The sequence below is a fragment of the Papilio polytes genome, unplaced genomic scaffold (assembly GCF_000836215.1).
Source record: "Papilio polytes unplaced genomic scaffold, Ppol_1.0 DF822622.1, whole genome shotgun sequence".
In the NCBI taxonomy this organism is placed as follows: Eukaryota; Metazoa; Arthropoda; class Insecta; order Lepidoptera; family Papilionidae; genus Papilio; species Papilio polytes.
In genome coordinates this window covers 2,406,675-2,422,786 of record NW_013526582.1, presented here as the reverse complement: position 1 = coordinate 2,422,786, position 16,112 = coordinate 2,406,675, and the positions used below count along the sequence as shown (strand labels likewise).

General features: G+C 33.3%; 1 protein-coding gene across 2 annotated transcripts in view; it reads left to right on the top strand.

Moving 5' to 3' along the window:
- The window catches only part of LOC106105996 (complexin), a 127,112-nt gene that overhangs the window by 95,375 nt on the left and 15,625 nt on the right, over positions 1-16,112 (top strand). For both annotated transcript variants that reach the window (XM_013286516.1, XM_013286515.1), the window contains one exon: positions 15,789-15,952. In XM_013286516.1, the coding sequence (XP_013141970.1) occupies positions 15,789-15,952 (164 nt within the window). The remainder of the gene's footprint in view (positions 1-15,788; positions 15,953-16,112) is intronic.

Below are 16,112 nucleotides of genomic sequence, written 5' to 3'. Positions count from 1 at the left end.
CCCAGCTTGGCAAGCTCCCTACGTGTTGTACTCAATCGAATTTATTAGCTTAAGCCTCACTGCAAAGTCACTTAAATTTTACACAAATTATAGACGATAATAATAATTATCATGGCTTTAAAGTTACACGAGATACGTAATGGACATAGATTGTACGTTGCCAGTTTTATTTCACAAAAGGAATTATAGAATAAAAACAAAATGAGGTATCTTATGCTAGGTGTTCTAGCTTCCTTTTATTTTATAAATACCAAGTGATTAGTGTTAGATTTTCCTTAGTTTCAACGGAGTCAAACTCAAGTTACGTAGTTCGGAAACGAATTTAATTAAGTTATCGAAATAAAACACTAACGAATGGTTAAATGTTGCTTGGAAACCTGTTATTAATATAATAGAAGTCGAATGTTATATGCGTTACTGTATTTGAGTTAATATTTTTTCTAGTAATAAATTAATAGATTATTTTAGTTAAGAATTGCACAGGTTGTATATCAATTTATTATCCGACTATTTCGTAGGCAGATGACGTCAGTAATTCAGTCTAATTCGAGATAAAGCGCTCCTACGCGTTAACTCAGACGAGCGTTCTTCAGAGAATTAGACACTTTACAAATGAATTCGTAGACGTACCGAGAATACTTACATTAAAGACTTAGAAACTAGCTTTTAGTATTAATATGCATTAGCATTTAAGCTACGAAATTAAGATTAATTTATTGTAGGATAAGAAAACGTAATTGTTTATTTAAATTGAACAAGAAAAAGCCCAGTAAAGTTGGAAGCGATGAGCGCCGATTTTCGAATTTAAACTTTAAAGGTATATTCATTACATGTATCCTGGTTAAGTAAAATTATTGATGTTAACTTAATCCTCAATTCCAAGGGAGTAAAGGTCTAGCATCCACTGGCAACCGGCCAATAAGTTAAACGTAATAAAAAACAAAATTGTGCAGTAATGGCAATCTTTATTGACAACTAATGTTAGTAATATTACGAAGAAATGTAACTTTTGGTTATGATAAAATGATTATTAAGACTTTAGTTTTTTCGTAGGTTTATCGTTGTTTCGTACTCACTTTACGCAAATTCTCATTTTGCACACATTTCGTAGCATTGCTACTCAAGTGCTACGCCGTAGCGAGTTTGTATTGAAACATGAATTTATCTACAAATTCGTTAATGAATTGTAATATTATGTCTACATACTATTAGAATAAGTTTTGCTAGCAAATTGGTCTGTAAATGAAATAAAAAATGTGAAATTTAAAAATAATCCAGTAATGTTAAATCCTGTTAGTAATAATGTAGCTTTTTAATGGTAACAGATTTTAAAATCGCTCTAGTAACTTTTAAGTTAATTCATTTCATACAAAAATACTGATCTTTATTTTTTATAACATTAACATAGACTAAATGAAATAGAATTGTATACTTATGTTTTCAAGGCTATAAAACTAGGTCTAGCATTCTGTTCATTCTTCGTTCGTATCTCGAAAAAGCACGTTTTCTTCAAACTCTTTTGTTGCAGTCATTTGTTTATGAATCATTATGTGAAGTAAGCTCCAGTGAATCCACTCCGCAGTTGTTTTGTTCACAGTTTTTAAACAATAACTAACAACCGCTGCCGAAATGTATGTTTATTTTTAAAATATTCCCATTTTTTCACTTATAAAAATATATTTACAAAAAATTCAACAGCTTGATGAATATTTTAATTATTTTGTAATGAAGTGTTCTACAAAAATAGTAAAAATCTATTAAAAGTTATTGTACTGTTACAAAGATTTTAATGTTACGTCGTGAAAAAAAAGGAATGTTACTTTGTTTTTCCACTCCGTATTTACTATCTCTATGAAATATGAAAATATTATTAAAAAAGATAAGAGGTTTAGGGCTATTAATAATACTCTATTCTTATGTTTAATTTTAGAGAAATACAATAAAATACAACGTACGTGGAACAACTCCACCTTTTGAGATTCAAACATCTTAAGGTATTTTAAAAGCACTCGAGATCGTAGTTACAATTCAAATATTTCAAATCGGTCAAATAAAAGGCACATTTCATCGGAAAAGCAACTGAAATATGATCCAATATACTTACACTTAAAAGCCTTCATTCTTCCGAACAAAGCCCAACGTCTCAAGTCGTAGCGCAAACTTTTTAACGACCGAATGAAAAAAAGCTCTCACAAAAGCGATGTTTCCCATTACCCCGACATATCCTACTGAAGTCTGGGGGGAGAGTGGAGGGTCGCTGACCAAACAAACTACAGCGCTATGCTTTTAGTCGTAGAGGATTAAATACATTTCACTCTTGCGATATTTAATACACGGCCTATCAAAAGGTACTTTCAGTTATTAAAAGCTTAGTTACGCTTCTGATTTTGATTCATATTTAATGAGGTTTTTAAACTATTTAAAGGAAATAAGCGAATAGTTTTAACAGGTAAACATTTATATAGTATCTATTAACTAAATGCATGTTTCTGAATAGTTTTTTGGCTTTAGTTCCCTTGTTATTTAGCCGTCGTCTAACATACAAAGAAATCCTTAAACATACAACATTCAACATACAAATTCATGCTTCTAACGCAGAGGTGTAGGCAGAGAAAACGAACTTATATTTGTCGCGCTCCCAACACACTCTTCTTCAACATTTTTTATTCCTTATTTAATGTATTTGAATTAAAAAACATATTAAAATGATATTAGTTATAATACTAGCTTATTTATTATTGCACTCAGGTTATTTCTAATTATTCTAATTATACACTAAAGGACTAGTTTATTAACCAGTAACTTTTAACGGAAATTATAGTTACAAATTAAATCATCATCTCCCCTACTTTATCCTAGTCCCGTAGGATTGCACCGGGTTTTCGTCCTCCAAACAACTCTATCACCCGTCATGTCCCCTCTTGATCATATCACCTTTCACGTAATTCCATCTTTTACTCCGGGTACACCGGTAGTGGTAGACCAAATAAAATAAAATCATTTTATATTTAATCGACACTCTGAAGACAAAATATTTAAAGGATTAACGACTTTTACATTTAGTGTGGTGTCATTTTGAATGACAGGCGGAGTATCAAACGCTCAGACTCAGTTTGATTGAGGTTTGACGGTTGACGAATTAAGGCAATAATGGTAAAAGATATAGCAATTTTGTTGAACGTTTATTTTTATCCTTAAAAATTTAATTTTCTTGATTGCTTTTGTCATATTTAACTTACGTTATTATTCTTTAATTTTAATTAAACATAGATAAGAATAGTTTCTGTAATACCACAAAATACATAGACACTGTTTATTAAACGAGTTTTTTAGGTCTTAGCATAAATTTCACCGTAAAGTAGAGGCAATATGATGACAAACGAGCGGTCATCTGGATTCGCTGAAATAGCAACGCAATCACTAGCTATAGACATTCGCATGTAGTTGAATCTGCCTGCGACGGAGGAGATGCACAGAACATTTTTCCTAACTATGTCCGTCCACCGATATTTCTCCTATATAAACGAGAGACTGACGTTTATAGTAGTAACTTATGCAAATGATATAGTAAAGTTGAATAGGAGTACGCTCACCGCAATGCAATCCGATTTAACGTTCAATAAACACGCGTCAGCGGCGGCGGGCGGCGGCCAATCAAACTGATTTTCAATTAAGCTTCGTAAACAATAGCTATGTAATAAAACTCCTATTAGACTAACGTTTTGTTAGATTTTGATTAATTATGATATAACGTAAACTCCGATAGTTAAATGGAGTAATATCCCTAATGCTTTGGTATATGTTTCGAATATCTATGACCAGTTTTGTGTAAATCATTTAATATTGTCTTGTTAAAGATTTATGCCGTAAATTCTTTTAATTTATAATTTAAAGCAGTCACTGTTCTGTTAAGTCTATGTATTATAGAAAAATGTGAATTAGATATAAAAACTACTTCGTATAACATTATACTAGTACCTCTTCTTTAGACTAACCGAAGAACAGCGATGCGCATATTTTTTTATTTACACAGACCTAAGTTTTTCTAAGTAATGTTGATGGAAGCAAAATAAATACTAGTAACTTGATCATCATTGAAATGTTGATGATAAATTATATTTTTATTACTTTGGCTTCTTTTTCATATAAATGTTTAGGTTATAATTTTGTATAATAATTCATATCTTTGATTAAAGGTTTAGCAATATGTAATTATCGGATCCCGGGGCATAATTGATAATTGGATTTGATCCCGGAGGAGCGGGGGCACTTCCCCGCTGTGCTCGGGGCCAGGTTTAATAAGATTGCCTCGTCTTCATACCTGTGTAATTAAGAGGATCCTTCTAACTTACGGCACCTAACTTATCTACGTTATTAACAAGAAAATCACCAATACAAAATATACCATAAAAGGATAGGCTTACAGCTGCACTTTGAAACATTAATTAAGGGAGATCTTTAGTGTAGAATTAGAATGAAAAATGTAATAAACTAGCTGTAGCTCGCGACTTCGTCCACGTGAAATTAGAAAAAAAAACCTTAAAAAATATAGTCTACGTTACTCCTTGGTAACGTATCTTTTTAATAATATAAGAATTATTGAAATCGGTCCAATAGTTTGTGAGTTATTTCAATACAAACAAAAATACAAATCTTTCCTCATTATAATATTAGTAAAGAGTATAGATAAGTCACTACACGAAATATTGTTACCGTTATTTGTGACATGACAACATAAGCCCTTAATGATCCGACTGTATGTTGCTATTATGTTTTAGGTAAAGCTCACAGTTTCGTGTCAGAGTTGTGTGACCTCCTTACTGTTTTTGTCTAGACATATTCGTGTCTGAGAAATTGCCGAAAAACTAAAGCATTTCTTGTGCGGCCTTTCATACCAATTTAGCCTCACTTCTTCTTTCATAACAATAGTCGGTTGACCTCAATGTTTTAGTGTGAAAATAGTCAAGATACAGTTATGTACATGTGTATATTAGAGGAAGTTTGAAAGTAGCGCCAGTGGTGGAGAAATTGAGAAGTAAACGGTTACCGTGGTATGGACATGTTATGCGACGAGACGATGGGGACATAAACCAGAAAGTGTTAAGAATGAATGTGGATGGTTACAAAGGAAGAGGAAGACCGAAGAAAGTATGGATGTATTGTGTGAAATGGGATGTGCTTAAGAAGGGAGTGGATTCAGATATGACGGCTGATAGAGATGTATGGAAGATCAGCACATATTGTGCCGACCCTCCATAAGGGATAAGGGCAAGTTGATGATTATGACAGTTGTGATAGGTTTTTTTTTTAATTAGAAAAAATAGAGTATACATGCTTTTAATGTTAAAGTTCGATGTATGTAGGTATGTCAACAACGAAGGCACAGTAAATATCTGCCAGTCGCCGGCAGTCAACTCGCAACTCAACCTTTTTTATTGCACTCAAGCTACGGAATCAATATTTGGGTCACGAAGCAACCGATATGGATCATAAGCCTATGCCGTACCTGTTATAAGCGACAACGGAGTTTAAGATAAAAGCAATATGTTTTTTTTTTCTATTTATACAACTATCTTTCATCCTAGATTCCGTACGCGTCGAGTAATAAAAACCGTAGTATGTCGTTTATGAGTTCTTCGATTTTTTGTTATTTAATCGAAATCCGTTACATTTGGGAGATTCGTAGAAACATCCATCCATCCAAACCTTCGCACTTATTTGTACGAAATATAATTGTCGATGAGACCTCAACATATTGTAAGTTTACTTTAAGTCATTCAACTGAACGATAACTTATGGTAACTTGATTTATGTTTACTCTTAATAATCAACTAAATTTAACACAATTAAAGGCCTAATTAAGATTAAAGTTAACGAAAGAAATATTTCATTCAATTTTTCTTTTTCACCAAATAAAAAATATTTGGATGAATGTTGTACAATTTTAGTGCGTGTAGTAATATTAATGTTCTCTTAAGGTTAAAACAAAAAGCTTTTTTCCATAAAATACGGCAACATCGCGTGCTCACAGCCCACTTCGTTAACATCCGTGTCGTGCAGAAATAAACCAATCGATTCTTACACGAGAATAGAGCTTTAATAAAGTAGAAACAAATTGCCATTTATTTCAACACTATTCAGTTGGAATATTCCAACAACAAAGTAATTGTTGTTCCTATCAATAGTACGTTCAAAGTTTTAATTTCAAACTTGAAGTCAATTTTTAACCTTTATTTAGGTTCATCTAATTACTTCTAATACTATTAAAACACTACCTTCACTATTTTAATTTAATTTTAAAATAGTTCTCATTCATATAGTAAATACTCTTAGAGCGCCTTTAGTGTTAAATCTATACATATAATAAAATTTTAGTGCCTATTTGTAAGACAGACGACGCTGGCGCTCTCTCGTGTGGGAGGCCAAGACTCACTTTGGGTCGCTGCGCCAAAGCAGTAAGTCTGTAAGATCAAAAAAAATCCAGATTTCAGAATCATGGTGTATTTGCGTTGCTACGAAAATCGCATTTAATTTTTGTTGTCTGTCTGTCCGCAAATCGCGTTTGTTCCGGGTAATCTCCTGAAACGGCGGGGCCGATTTTGACCGGACTTTAACTGAACTGACGGTCATATTATAGGCTACTCTTTTATCCTAATATTGCGTAGACGAAGTCAAGGGCAACAACTAATCCACAATGCCATTTAAATTACTATCAATAATCTCTGAGAGTGGCAAAAACTTCCCTCAAATTGTACTGCAGGTGTTAAATTCAACATAAACTATACAAAACCCTTTAAGTTATGTTCATTCAAGTGTAACGGTTTCATAAAACCTTTATACAGTAAACGCCGTGAATGGATAAGGGATTATTTTTCAATCCCTTTCATAATAAAAGGGATTTTACCGTTACGGGACTTAAACTGCTATAATATAGAAATATATTAGAGATCTTTGTAAGGGTCTCTACTCTATAGCTAAGTAGCCAAGTGTACTTCAGCGAAATCTTTCAAATTGTATTATATGTTAACAGTAACTGCCTTATTTCAAAAATATAAAACACACATTGTTTAAAATAGAATCGCATTTTGCAAACATAAGCATAATGATCTTTTAATAACCAAAATTTGTCACATACCACGCCACTAGAGTCATGATATAAAACGTACCACGTATGTTTTATAAGAGAAGGGGGCAAACGAGCGGCGGGAACACAGAGGTGTTGGACGCCCATGGACATCCGCAACACCAGAGTAACTACAGATGCGTTGCCGGCGTTAGAGGGAATTATAGACTGGCTTCTTGTTTTATAAAGTTGGTCCCATATTTACTGTCAACATTATCGACACATCCGAACAAAGACAATTTATACTTTGTTTTATTTTACGAATATGAATGGGATAATTGGTAGATATAACCCACACGTATTCCTAATGTATAAGTAAACGTATTACGGTTTGTATGTTATATAAGAGCTGTCATACACATGCCTCGTTCACGCGTGTTTGTGCACACATTTCGGGGAGTAATGCGCGAAATTTCAAAGTACATTAAAAGTTTTGCTGACGTCATTTGAAGTTTATTGCGACCTTCCCATTTCGTTACGCACGACTGCGTCAAAATTTGTGACGGACGGCACGTTTTACTGTCTATATTACTGTGGACATACACTGGGATTAGGTTTTAATGTCCACTAAATTTTGTCTTACTATTACACGTTTCTACTCGACTGAAAATATTATATGCGTTTATGTTCGCAAATTCTAACCTGTATTTGACCTTTAAGCGCCTTCATTTCTTCGACAGTCAGTTGGTTTTGTCTAGACTCTATACTAGTATTAAAAGAAGAAGAAAAGAATTGTTAATTAGAAAGTACAGAATAAACTCACAAACCTCTAAGTTAGTCTAGTTATAAACAACGTAACTTAGTACTAGTTATCTGTTTACCACATAACGCATTACACAACTGATTTTACATAAGTTAACACCATACTTTCTGAAACTTGAGCTATAACGCCCAAGAGTATTTTTACGAGCGCCGCAGTCTTTAATATTATCCCTAAAAGATTGATCTATAAAAGTTCTCTTACGAGTACATTTTGTGAATTAAATCGCACGCCGAAGCCTGTCGTTAGCACGTACTAAATACACTCTAAGGAATTTCGGACTGAGTATTCCTAAGCTTGAATTACAAACCCATTTAAAATAAAACTTCGTAAACGAATGAAAATATAATTCAGATACAATTTGTGGTAGCCATTTCAAGCCATATTAAGCCTTCATTGGCTTGCTGTAAGCCGCATAATATCCTGTAAGCTGTGCACAATAAGGTAAATGAAACAACTTTCATTTGTCTAACAAAGAAGTATACAGTAATGTACAGTAAGGCTCGAGTAAGCGGTCACATATGGCTAAAGTTTATCTCGTTCTGTGCTAAATTAAAAACGCTCTCGTCCCCGCTGAGTCTCGTCGCGTCCCCGCCGCGTTCCTGCAGCGTCCCCGTCGCGGCCCCGCTGCGTCGGGCAAAGTAATTCGGATTGAGATGGTTACTCTGAGGCATTTTATTACTTTTTCCGCTTGTTAACATCTGGGGTGTGGTTTAAATTACTTTTTAAATCCGCTCACTAGTGCTGCACAAATTGAATCTCATTTTTATCTGGCAGCGACGAGAAAGTTCTGATTCTAACAGCATTTCAGTTTTGTAATTCGACTTTGATTAACCTAGATCTTGTTTTATGAAACTTTATAGTTTAAGTACAAATTTAATACTGTATACATAGCCTAGTCGACAACAATTAGCTACAAAGGTAGAGGAAGACCGAAACACATATAGTTACTATGTTGATGACAGTGAAATTACATATGACGAATATTAAAGATGTATGGTATAGTAGGTACTATGCCAAACCATAGTGAAAACATCCATTATCCATTATGGGAGCCCCTACTTAAATTTAATTTCGTCCTAAAATAAACAAAATAATCACATTGTTTCCTACACGTCCTTGTTATTTATTTTAGCATTCAGCTGACCGCTTAATCATATCCATATAAACGACCACCATAATGTATGTACGTCTGTGTAGCCAGCGGCCGACCGCAGTCCGTGATATTATCAGTGTTGCCATGTTAAATAATTCCCGCCGAGAATCACTGAAATATGTCTGACTATTATTTAACTGGCAATCTCAAGTGATAATGATAATATAACTCACAGAGAAATATAATATAAATGCAGTTTTATATTCTGTTTTTAAGTCTGTTTTATTTAAGATTTCTTGAAAATCATTTTGATACAAAAAAGCTAATTGTCCGAACTGTTACCTCAAAATTTTATCGTATGGGTAAACATTTCTTATCTTAAGCTTGTAAAGTCTCATTTCTAATTCCGTCTATTGTAGTTTATTCGATCACTATGACCTTCTATTGATTCTAGAGGGACATCTGGACCACTTTAGTATTTACCGCGCTTAGCTATAAATCTTTTTAATTATAATCAACCAAAAATCTACGAAAAACCTACGAGCGGAGCCACATTAAGCCTGCCTTCCACTAAATCTTGTAATAAATATTATTCAAGTAGGATATACGAGTAATTAATAGGCAAATCCTGCGGGACGGGTCTGGCCGCTGCCAATTTTTCATTTTGTTTTTTAATTAAAAGCTAAGGGTCGAAATGATTTTAAGCCAAGATGCTTGCATCATACGCTTTTAATAAAACTTTTTAGTAATAAACAAAGTTTAAAAAGGCAACTACAAGTTTAACTGACAAGGGCGACTTGCTCCGGCTTTTTCCAGGATAAGCATATACTCCTGATTTATATTCTGCCGTTACGGCTTACCTTATAAGTTTTTTTAAGTTAGAAATTACTTTATTTAATTAGAAAACGTGATGAGATTTGTAGAAAGAAATAAATAGACACTCAATTTTAGATGTAAATTCTCATTTACATTTGTGGTTAAATAATCCAAGTATAAGTAATGCACGGATATTTCTTAAAAGTTTCGGTTACTTATTTTGTAGAGTTGCATAATCAAAGATAACCTAAAGTTCAGTTTTATAAGGATACTGTTGTGTTGACGGTAGTTGTTGTGTTTGAGATTTCTTCTTATGATTTTTCTTTGCCTTTGTTATTTACACGTTGCTTCATTTCTTTTGTACACTTTTAAGTTTGTTCAAGAACTTTGCTCATAACTGTTAGATAAAAAAAACTCTTTAATTGCTGTTTTTACTTGAGTTTATTTTATACTCACTATTATTGTTTTAACAGTTTACTAAAAAATGTTCATGTATTTAAAAGTCGTATGTTTAAAATCTTAACTTCTTTATTATGGCAACTTTGTTGAAATACACGAGGTTCGTGTATGAAGTGAACGTAGTGGGTTTACGTCAACTTAACAATTCTTAGTTAAGTGTATGCAGGCGTCTATTATTAGAACGATCGATAACGCTTCTTCCGACTTAACTTTGCTACGTCGCTACGAAAGTGCTACAAAATTTCGCATTTCGTAGCACAAAGCTAAATGAGTACTTTATTATTTATGTATTGAAAAAAATATAAAATATTGCGCAATATAGCATTATTAATAACAATTAAACAATATTTAAAGCAACTTGTTTTGAAAACAAAAAATAATGAATGCCAAAATATGTTTTGTTTTATTTTACGTAGAACTTTCGGAATTGCGCTTTTGTTTATGTAACAGACATCCACATAAATCCGCGTACAAACATGTAACAAACTTCAGCCGGCAACAATCTGTGACAGCCGCGCAAATTGTTGCTGAACCAACATGACAGACAATTTGCAATCACACGAAACGTGTACAATTTTTAACGTTCCCATGAATGTACATCAGAATTATTTTACACTAAGAACGTGCGCATTTTGACTAAACAATCTCATAACTGATGGCGTTTGTCGATTGTTTCTAAGCCAATTTTTTTAAGTTTCCCGTCTGAAAATCGAGTAGTGTTCACCTCCATTTAAGCTCATAGGAATCAAAGCGTGACTAAACAGTTTTACGATAATTTACTTTCAGATGTGCGCTCTTACGATTCAGTATTAGTCCAATAACGTTATCATTAAAAGCCTGCTTTTTACTATACAGGATGTACTCTTCCATACATCCAGCCATCATTTATCAATTCACTCCATTCTTATGCACCTCTTCCACGCAACTCATTAACGACCAAGCAAATTATTTCATTGTCTAAAAAAACACAATATATTTTTGCGTAATATTCATCGTCGATATCCAGTATTAAATCCATAAGTATTTTTTGCATATTATTTTAAAATTCCGTACCTCTATATTAAAGATTGAATCTCTGTTTGTTTTATTTTCATCCCAAAACTCAATAACGTGAGCTCGATGACTCGATTGGAAATGAAATGAAATCGTTTTTCCGATGAATTTTCAATTAATATTTGTCCAGTCGTTTCAACTTGACTTTGAGCTTCAATGAACTCGCGTACCTTTTGCACATAATAATTTTATTTATGTAGAACTATTTTATAGTCTTTTATGCATTAAAATGAGAAGATAATAATACTCCTAAATATTTATAAAGATTGCAACTTTTACGTCTTGAATTAATTTCAACTCTCAATTATTCAGAAGCATTAAATTTTATTGTCTACATTAAAATTACACTGGTAGGGGAGTAAAGTTTTTACCGTTTATGACAGTAGATATGGCTGTTTGTTCCTTTCATATCTATAGTCTAAACAACCGTACAATTAAGTAGCTTATAAGTAAAAGGTATTACAAAACTGTTAGACATTTTTCTATGATCTACAAATTTTCGTAGACCCTCTACGAATGTTCGAGAGCTTTCTTAAGCAAACATACGAGTACTGCAGATTATTGAGGTAAACATCGAGTAATATTATAATATTGTTATGAATATTGACAAGGTGATGAGAATAAGTTTTACGAGTTTGTTTGTGTTGGGGTGGTGCTAGGGGGTCGTAAACGATCGGTTTACGATGACCAACCCTCGCCACCCTCTCGTCTTAACGCTAAGTAACTTGGTAAGCAAACATTATGATTTTAGATGGATATGACCTCATTGAAGCATATACATGTACAATATTTAAATTTAAGCTGTCAATAACAGGAGCGTCGGTGGCTCTAGGGTTAAATACTTGCTTGTAATCTACATATCTCGTGGTCGATTATGGTCATGTAGTTATAAATTTTTAATTTTCATATATACATAATTTGTCTGTCATTCTTACTGTGAATGAAAAAATCGTGATGCAACCCGCACATATCTGCGAATAAATTCAAAGATAAGCGTGAAGTTAACCCGCAGTTTTTATCTACAATATCATAAAGTAGATAGAACTATATTTCTTTGCTGATACGTAAAATACGCAATAGAAATAAAGTACAATAAGTAAATAAAACTTAATGCGTTCGGACGTGTTCATAAGAACACCAAATATAACATTAGTTGTCGCATCACGTATTCCATTCAGGGGATAATAATTTCACGAAGGCAGTATTATGTATCGGTGTTGACAATATATAACATCAGACGGGGGAGGGACGCGGCGGGGGAGGGGAAACCCTCTCTAAGTAATGGCAATAAAACTGTTATTGCGGAGGGTCCAGTGCGAGATTTTTATTGATAACTTAGGGAAATTTTAAAAATCATTACTGTCATTTAAACTTATAGCAATTAGACAAATGAGATATTTTGATATCTATTATTGAATAAATATTAACAATTATGATTAAGGCTTTTATTCAATTTATTTAATTTATGTACTTAAAATAGTTTAAATTGGACTATCTTGTTCGTATAATACTCATAAAAGTTACTATTTTCAGACAACAAAAAGTTAAACTCACCATCAACACATCTCAAAAGCAGACGCAAGTAAATTTAGTTAAAACGTTTTGTAAGGCGGTAATGAAATCAGTGTGACTTCAAGTTGACACGAAGTTATGTCCCGCCCCGGCTCTAGTCTAGGTTAGCAATTCAATTAGGCCCGTGGAAGCCTTATTAGTGCTACGCGGCGCTACTAATGGAATAGAGCCTCCGCTACGCCGCAACTAACTTAAATAACGCGTGAACTCACCTCGAGTTATACTAACTTAACACGACAAGAATATGATGAGTGTGTTATTTATATTACAAAAGTTAAGAGAAATGGAAAATTATTCATAGAAAATCTACTCGATAAAATACTTGAGTTCCAAAGCAGTTTTTTCTCAATTTTCAGTTCAAAAAGAACTTGTTTTAATTTAATTTTTTATAGAAAATTTAATCAAACACTTTAATTCAATCGGTGTAACCAATATTGTAGAAAATACCATAATTTAAAACACCCTCGTACCGTAATATAAAATGCTAAATACAAAAAACTCGAGCTTTCTTACTTTATATTTTGTCTACTCTTTTAAATATCACAAGAATTTATTAACATACTGTATAAAGTAAATACCAAACTCGATCATTATTTAAATCCGCTCATGAATATTCAGGCGCCGTTCGGTTATTTCAAATTAGGGATGTCACTGTATCGGATATCGGATAACGGTTATCCGAATTCACGTCACGTTATGCATGTTATTTTAAAATATCCCTATTATGATAACAAACTCGTCGTCGCATTAAAAAAAAGAATGACGATTTCATGAAAACGGACAAATAATTTAGATGGATGCATGTTCATTAGAATGTTAATCCATAACTGGCCATCGGATCTCGATGAAAGTTATCATAGATGTATTACAATCTGGAAGAACACATAGGCTACTTAGTAAGTTTTTTAATCTGTCCGTACAAAATCTCACTACGTCTAAAAACGAAAATTGCATTAAGTTTGATATCCGGTACTCTTACACACAACCCTATTCCTAATCAAAAAAGCGAAATACTCTACGAAGAGAGCTGTGAGTTTATTGAAAAGCGAGATGGAAAATTATCTTCCTGTCAGAGGCACATCGGAGGAATGACGATCAATTAATTGGAGGGGACGCGACCGCCTTTTTCTTAATAGGATAGGTTATTGAGGAGGTTGGTATAATAAATTCAATTGCCAGACACGCTCGCGTGGAATTCGTTTAATCTAGCCGCGGCTGGGGATAGGGGGTAGACGGTGTCGCCCCCTGTTGGAAGCACTACCGACACCATGATTTAAAAGTACACTAGTTTATGTAAAACATTAAAAATCAAATCAATCATTTGTTTTTTTTAAATGCATTTAAATAAATTACTCTCTTAAATTAAACACTTATGTACTATTTTTAAAGTATCGTTAAGTAATAAAAGATATTAATTAACGTTTCGTGTTAGATTGCATATTGAAGTCTTCAATTCCGAAGATCGCCAACAATTCTGAACATTTTTCAAGTACACTCGCCGTCAAAACGAAGTTGTAAAACTGATACTGATCCGCATAGTATCGAAAATATCTGCATATCAACGATTCAATTTGAGGTTATACAAAACTAGAAATAGTCAAGAGATTTGTACTAAAAAGAGAAACATAATTATTGGAATACATTGTTTACTAAAAAAGGAATGAATACAGTTTCAAAAAGTCTACACTTAACGGTATGTTAAAGATTTTATTATCTAGACTTTTGCAATAAACAATTTCCTAAAGTAATTAATTCAATTAAGAAATCAATTAAAGTGTTAAGTGACTTAAAATTCTACAGAAAAAAAACTGCTCTACATTTCAATTTCCACATCAGTGGTCAACAATCTGAATAGGAAATAAGCCTTTCCATTTAAAAAGCAAATAGGAAAAGAGGTTGGGATGTATCGGCGTTCGTCCAACGTCACATGAAGAATGCTCAGAGTGACGTGTAATGGGTTTTTGAACAGCGCCCTACGCCATGTTGGAATAGTCGGCCGGAGTTAGTGTGAACCGGTTTGAACCAGTGTGTTCCGGTTTAGGGCAGACTATTTAATTTCGAATTTCATTAAGGTTTTACGATTATAGTATATGGCTTTATTTCGATTAATATAATACTTTATTTTTAAACAATAGCAAACATTTGTAAAGTAGTTTAAAATGTTGTTAAAACCTACCTTGTAGTTACTAAATCGTTACAAAATATTTTCAATACAGGCTCGTTTACATGCTTTGTACGTTTTTTGTGCCGAATTTTCCAGTTCAACTTTTCCCGTTCATTTAAAAAATGCGCATTTTTATTCTGTGCGGATGCGGACAATATTCAACAACGCGTTACTGTCATCGAAAAAAAGTTACCACAAAAAAAGTCTTTCACGCTCGAATTGCGGCTGAAAAAACAGTTTTCGTCATTTAAGAGTGTTTGTTACATTTTGTGAGTGATTGATTGAGTAAATATCGTGTTTCAAAATTTTATCGCTTTGTAAAACCTCGCCCGGGGCGCTTACATTACAACCAATGCATGAAAGAGGCCTTAAGCGAAGAGATTCAAAAATATAGAGGTGGCACAGTTGACACTACACTATAGATATTGATAAATCCTCAAAACATATCAATATATTTTATTGTATTTGAAATTAATAGCCAATAGATGTCATTAAATAATATTTAAATGTTATGTTTTATTTTGAAACACTATTTAAGTTTTCTTAATAACAAAGGATGGAGCTTATTATAATTTTATATAAAATGATTATGACAGTAATAAAGGGTCACCAGATGGCAGTAAACTTCACAACTGATTTAGTACCTTTCAGAGATAGTAACGGAAAAAAATGTTTACTGCCTAGTCTATATATTTTTTAATGTCTTAGACAACTCATCGTATTAAATTTTGTTGTCTTTCTGTAGGTGCGGTGGGTGGTGATGGTGATGACAGCGATGATAAGGAGAAGGAAGAAGAAGCGGAACGTGAGCGGCAGGAGGCCATCCGTGAAGCTGAGGAGCGCCGTAAGGAGAAGCACCGCAAGATGGAGGAGGAGCGCGAGAAGATGAGGCAGGAGATCAGGGATAAGGTAAGAGACACACTAGATACATTTACTCACGTTTGTGAACCAGAGAAGCACCAGACAAGAACTGTAATGCAGAAGACGAGCTTATACTTCTATACTAATATAACAAAGCGTAAACACACACTACTTCGTGGCATAAGATGATTCTTTAGCAAAAAGCCCT